Raw genomic sequence first — 6917 nt, forward strand, 5'->3', positions numbered from 1 at the left:
CTAGTCTTAAGCTGGTGTCACACATAGCGACAGCGACATCGCTGTTACGTCACCATTTTCTGTGACGTAACAGCGACCTTGTATGTCGCTGTTATGATCGCTGCTTAGCTGTCAAACACAGCGACGCAGCAGCGATCATAACGTCGCTACATGTGCAGAGAGCAGGGAGCCGCGCACACTGCTTAGCGCTGGCTCCTTGCTCTCCTAGCTACAGTACACATCGGGTTAATTAACCCGATGTGTACTGCAGCTACATGTGCACAGAGCAGGAGCCGGCCCTGGCAGTGAGGGCGGAGGCTGGTAACGAAGGTAAATATCGGGTAACCAGGGAAAGGTCTTCCCTTGGTTACCCGATTTTTACAGTGGTTACAGCTTTCCGCAGCTGCCAGACGCCGGCTCCTGCTCCTGCTCGCTTCATTTCGTCGCTCTCTCGCTGTCACACACAGCGATGTGTGCTTCACAGTGGGAGAGCGACGATGAAAAAATGAAGGAGGACATTCAGCAACGAGCAACAACCTCACAGCAGGGGCCAGCTCGTTGCTGAATGTCACACACAGCGACAGCGACGTCGCTGCAACGTCACAGAAAATGGTGACGTAGCAGCGACGTCGTTGTCGTCGTCGCTGTGTGTGACACCACCTTAACAGACAGACACAGAATACAAAAAGGGGCAGAATGTTTATCACCTGGTACACATACAAAAGAATTATATTTAGATCACGAACCCCAATGGGGACAGTGTTGCTGATGTATGCAAAGCACTATAGAGGTAATGCCACAATATAGAGGTTAAAAAAAAAACAAAAAAAAAACTACTAATATATATATATATATATATTTATTATAATATATAAAAATATATATATACATATATATATATATACACACACATACACATATATAATATATAATATATATATTATATAATATATATATATATTATATTATATTATATTATATTAATATATATATATATATATATATATATATATATATATATATATATATATTTTTTTTTTTTTTTTTGCATATTTTCTACTCCTAATTTTAATATAAATGTAAAGTAGTATCAAGACAGCTGGAGGTTAAGAAAACATGTGGGAGATATTTTTTGTGTATTTTCCAAATTTAAAAGTTTCTTTTACTGAATGCTCCAATAGAACATATTAAAAAAAAAATAAAGAAATGCTATTTATTATGCAACACACAGTAATACATTATTACATCTGCAGATGGTATATAGCCCATGGGCATTTTCTACTAATCTCAAAAAAACCTCATTTAGGGTACACGTTCCTACATGGCATCTCTGTTTGGGAAGATAATGCCATGATATCGGCTGCAAAAAAGAAAACAAAAAAAAAAAAAAGAAGATGCAGATGAGCTGAACATTTCATCCTTCAGAGATTTCCCACTAAATTTGGTTTCAGGAAATCTGATGCATTTTCAGTACATGGTAATATACCCTTTAAAGGGAACGGGTCATCTTGACTTAACAGAGGGTAATTTACTTAATTACACCTTTGATCCTTGGATATTTCATCACATTGAAGTAAAATGAAGCACACAGGTCTAGTCAGTGTAAAGGGGGTTACTGCTAATTTGGAAAAGTGTTGAATAGGGCGAATTTGAGACTAAATCTTCTCTAGGAGTCGACATAAGGGGAAAAAAAAAAACCAAGAAAAAAAAAAGTGCTAGCAGTACTTGTCTAATTATGCTTTGTAGTCACACAACAAAGGAACGGCCATGCTTCTAAGACATATCACAAACGGCACTATTACTTCTGATCCCCCCCCCAAGAAAAAAAACTGCAGAAAGATTTAAATACCACCCCCCCCCCACAGAGCTATACAGATGTAAGAGACAGCCCCACACACTGGTCACTACATGAACTGCAATTTATTGACTTTATAGAACACACGGGGACAGGTTCTGCCAGAGTCCATCATGTTTCCAACATTTTTGATGGAAATAGTTGTGATGCAAACTATACTCATTATCAAAGATACCTGAACCCCTCCCCCAACAGAGACTAAGTAAAGCAGATGTGAGCAAAGCCTAAAAGTTGCATCAAATCCATTTTAAAAGCAAATAATCTGCATGTAATATATGCTAGGAATCCATTAGACAGAAACCATCACCACTGAGTCATAAGGCGTGCCTAAACTATTCAATACATCTGTATGCATATAAAAAGAAGACAAGCACATGTCACGGTAATATATTAGGATATAGATCGGAAGTCTACCTGCACAGCTGCCGCCCTTCTCTCCAACCGATGAGGAGGAAATGTGTGAAGACTGAGGTCCACCAGTTTCGGCCATGGTTGCTGGCAATCACTGCGTGTAGACAACACATGGATGTTGGAAAAAGCAGGAGCATATCAGGAAATACAATAAAAGCAATGGCTTGAAAACATATGCACGATAGACAAGCTGGGTAAGGGGCACTCGTGGGTCTTGGTACCATTGTGGGGCTCTGTTGTTCATTTAGATTACTCTGCATGGACTGAGTGGGGAAAAAACAAAAATAACAGTGCGGTTTCTCTCATATGATGGACTTCCAACAACTGAATCCAGTGACGTTAATAGACCAGGTGTGAACACCGCCTTAAAGGGATTGTCCACTATTCAATCAGTTTCCCCCCAGTAAAATAACATCTACAGTATTATATAAGGATAAGGCTGCACATCAAAGTTAGATAATGGTATAATGCCTCAAGCATATGGAAAAATTTTCCATATGCTTGAGGCATTATACCATTATCTAACTTTGATGTCCAGCCTTATCCTTATATAATATGTATTTTTTGGCTTGCACTCATAATATATATATTCGTGCTCACTTCAGTTATCCTATTCAGTTATATGTAGTTTTTTTCTGATTGTGAACACAGCTCCGCCCCTTTCGGCCATGTTTTTTTCCATCTCCTATATAAGAAAGTCCTTGGTTACCCCTCTCCACCCACAGCAGTTTTTAATTGCAATGAGATGACACACAGTTACGGTCATAGAGCTAGGGACCCCAATATAGAGATATACCTTGACGAGGTTTTGGGGCTCAGTTACATTGATCAATGCGATTGCTAAATATCTCCTTTTTCCTAATATTCATGGCAGGTATGCAATTCATTATTCACATGTTCAAGTTAGCAAGTAGCATTTTTCATTGTATTTTCCAATATTTTTCCATATGCTTGAGGCATTATACCATTATCTAACTTTGATGTGCAGCCTTTTCCTTGTATAGTAAGTATTTTTATATATATTAGTGCTCACTTCAGTTATCCTATTCAGTAACATCTACAGTATATCACAAAAGTACACCCCTGACATTTTTGTATTTATTACATCTTTTAATGGGACGACACTGAAGATCTGACCCTGTGATACTATGTACAGTGTCAGTGTGCAGCTTGTATAACGGGAAATTTGGAGTCCTCTAAATAATTCAACACAGCCATTAATGTCTAACCCGCTGGCAACAAAAGTGAGTACACCCCTAAGTGAAAATGGGCAAATTGTGCACAAACATTTTTCCTCCCCGGTGTCATGTGAATCATTAGTATTACAAGGTCTCAGGTGTGAATGGGGGGGCAGGGGTGTTTTACAATTGGTGTTATCCCTCACACACTCTCTCATACTGGTCACTGGCAGTTCAGCATGGCTCCTCATGGCCAAGAATTCTCTGAGCATATGAAAGGAAAAAAAAAAAAAAAAATTGTTGCTCTACATAAAGATGGCCTAAGCTATAAGAAGATTGCCACCACCCTGACACTGAGCTGCAGCACGGGGGCCAAGACCATACAGCGGTATAACAAGACAGGATCCACTCAGAACAGACCTCGCCATGGTCAGCGTCATATCCAGAGGTCGTCTTATCAGAACAGACGTATGATCGCTGCCAGCATTGCTACAGCGGTTACAGGGGTGGGGGTCCATCTGTGAGTACTGAGACTATACTCTGCACACTGCAGCAAATTGGTCTGCATGGCTGTTGTCCCAGAAGGATGTCTGTTCTAAAGATGATGCACAAGAAAGCCTGCAAATAGTTTGCTAAAGACAAGCAGACTAAGGCCTCGTGCGCACTGGTAAACAACTTCTTCTTAAGAAAAATCCGCACCCTCTGGCAGAATACCGCACCCGCGGCAATAACTGCAGTAATAACGCACCCATGGTTTTGCCACGGGTTGGTACCTGCGATTTTTTACCATTTCTATGGCAAAAACCGCAGGTACCTGCGGAAAAGAAGTGACATGCTCATTCTTTTTGCTGCAGAAATTCTGGAGCAAAACCTAGAGTTAAAAAAAAAAAAAACGCACAGCATTTTTTTCCCCCATAGGTTTTGGTGGGGAAAGACTTCAGCAAGATTAGGAACAAATACCGCACCTTTTCTGCCGTGAAATCCGTGGCAAATCCACGGCAAAAAACGCAGTGTGCGCACAGGGCCTAAGGAGATGGATTGCTGGAACCTTACCTTGTGGTCTAATGAGACCAAGATAAACAGATTGTGTCAAGCATGTGTGGCGGCAACCAGATGAGGAGTACAAAGACAAGTGTGTCCTGCCTACAGTCAGGCATGGTGGTGGGTGTTTCATGAGTGCTGTCGGCTGTGAGGAGCTACAACTCAATGAGGGAACCATGAATGGCAACAAGTAGGCCATGTTCACACAGTACATCTTTTCTAACAACAAAGATGCAACTTTTTGGCCCCAAAAAGAGCACAAAACAAATTCACCCGTGGCAAAAACGCATAAAAAAAAAAAAAAAAAAATCGCATGTGTTTTGTGTTTTTACTGCATTTTTCCCTACGCATTTTTTAAGTCAAATCTATTGACTGGAGGGCTCAAAAATGCTAGAAAAACTCAAAAATAATTGACATGCTGCATCTTCAAAAACGCAGTCAAGATGCAGACAAAAAAAAAAGATTTACAATTTGGACAGCAAATAGAAATCTCAAATTTTGTTGTGGGAATAAAATGCATGCATTTTGGTGCCTTTGTAACCTCAAAAATGTACCAAAAGATTCACTGTGTGAACATAGCCCTACTGTGACATACTGAAACAGAGCATGATCCCCTCCCTTTGGAAACTGGGCTGCAGGGCAGGATTCCAACATGATAACGATCCAAAACACACCTTCAAGATGACCACTGCCTTGCTAAATAAACTGAGGGTAAAATCCTGGACAGGGCAAGTGTCTCCAGACCTAAACCCTATTGAGCATATGTAGAGCCTCCTGAAACAGAAGATGGAGGAGTGCAAGGTCTCTAACATCAACCAGCTCCATGATGTCGTCATGGAGGATAGAAGAGGATCCAGCGGCTCTAGTGACCTCCATGCCCAAGAGAGTTAAGGCAGTGATTGAAAATAATGGTGGCCACACTGAAACTGGGCACAATTTAGCCATTTTCACTTAGAGGTGTACTCACTTTTGTTGCCAGCGGTTTAGCCAGTAATGGCTGTATGTTGAGTTATTTAGAGGACACCAGATTTACACTGTTATACAAGCTGCACACTGACACTGTACAATTGAATCAAAATTTCCATCTTTTGTCCCATGACAAGATATAATAAAACATTTACAAAAAGGTCAGGGGTATACTACCTTTTGTGATATACTGTATACTCACCTCTGATGTCGGCAGTGTTCCAGCACCGACTCTCCTGAAACATTATGGCATATGATCCCCTGCGAACAATCAGCAGCCGATTCACTATCCCCTCCAAAAGAAGCACCAGCTGTGGCTGATCTCGCGACCTCCAGAAGTCTGATTTGCCCAAAGGAGGGGAATGGGAAGCGGCTGCAGGGATCGTGTGACAATGTCACGCAAGCCCCAGGAGAGCCCGTGCCAACACTGCTGGAAGCAGAGGGGAGTATAATTGTTATTATTTTACAAGGGGAGAAACAGTGATTGAGAACGGGTTGTAGGAGCAGTGGACAAACCCTTTAAGCTGGTCACACACATTGGAAAACAACTGTTCATCTCTATGTATTTTATCCAGCAATTACCATACACAGGAGCGCTCGGCTGAGTCCAGCGCTCCTGTGTTCTGTATGAGAAGGCTGCGCCAGTATCATCTGGCCACTGTTTATCTCCCTGCAGAGAAAGGCTATGTGCGCACGTGTGCGCTCTGCACCGCACCGAAAATGTGCACTTCAGAGCGCAGCTGAAAAGCTGCGTTCTGAAGCGCATGGTGCCGGCAGATTCGTGCGCTCTGCATGCTGCCTCTCCCTATAGACAGCATGCAGAACGCACGAAAGAAGTGACATGTCACTTCTTAGAACGCAGCGATTCGGCAAGCAGCCGAATCGCTGCGTTCTAACATGCCACGTGCGCACGGCCCCTGCACAATCTCCATAGACTGTGCAGGGGACGCAGGACGCATGCAGTTACGCTGCGGTGCAGAACGCAGCGTAACTGCATGTAATACGCACACGTGCGCACATACCCAAAAAGGATCGAGTGATTGAATTCCAACCGCTCAAAATTAGGTTCCCCACACACATTATGTGGTCTGCCAATCTTGTCAAAACTCGGTGGGATCCGATGACTTTTACGGTACCTAATGTGTTTTTAGGGCCTAAGGGTGCGTGCCCACGATCAGTATTTGCAGCGGTTTGGACGCAGCATGCTTCAGCTGCGTACAAAACGCTGCATTGTACAGTACAGGCACAGGGGATGGGATTTCTAGAAATCCAGTGCACACTTGTTTTTTCCGCAGCAAACACTGACCTGCGGAGCAGCTTTCCAGACTGCAGCATGTCAATCCTTTGCTGCGGGTTCGCATGCGTCCTCCGTAGGGAGAACACAAGCAAGAGACCGCAGCTCACTGAACCCTGATCGTGGGTACGAGCAGCTGTGGTCTTCTGCGGTGGAGACTCGCCGACCCGCAGGTCAATTCCCGCTGCGTCCA

The 6917-nt window shown here is 42.8% G+C and overlaps 1 protein-coding gene across 4 annotated transcripts in view; it reads right to left on the reverse strand.

The window, feature by feature from the left end:
• The window catches only part of RTN3 (reticulon 3), a 97683-nt gene that overhangs the window by 87937 nt on the left and 2829 nt on the right, over positions 1-6917 (reverse strand). For all 4 annotated transcript variants that reach the window (XM_075326671.1, XM_075326670.1, XM_075326674.1 and 1 more), the window contains exon 2: positions 2249-2339. In XM_075326671.1, the coding sequence (XP_075182786.1) occupies positions 2249-2324 (76 nt within the window). In that variant the 5' untranslated portion in view covers positions 2325-2339. The remainder of the gene's footprint in view (positions 1-2248; positions 2340-6917) is intronic.

Source organism: Anomaloglossus baeobatrachus, chromosome 10 (assembly GCF_048569485.1).
Source record: "Anomaloglossus baeobatrachus isolate aAnoBae1 chromosome 10, aAnoBae1.hap1, whole genome shotgun sequence".
In the NCBI taxonomy this organism is placed as follows: domain Eukaryota; kingdom Metazoa; phylum Chordata; class Amphibia; order Anura; family Aromobatidae; genus Anomaloglossus; species Anomaloglossus baeobatrachus.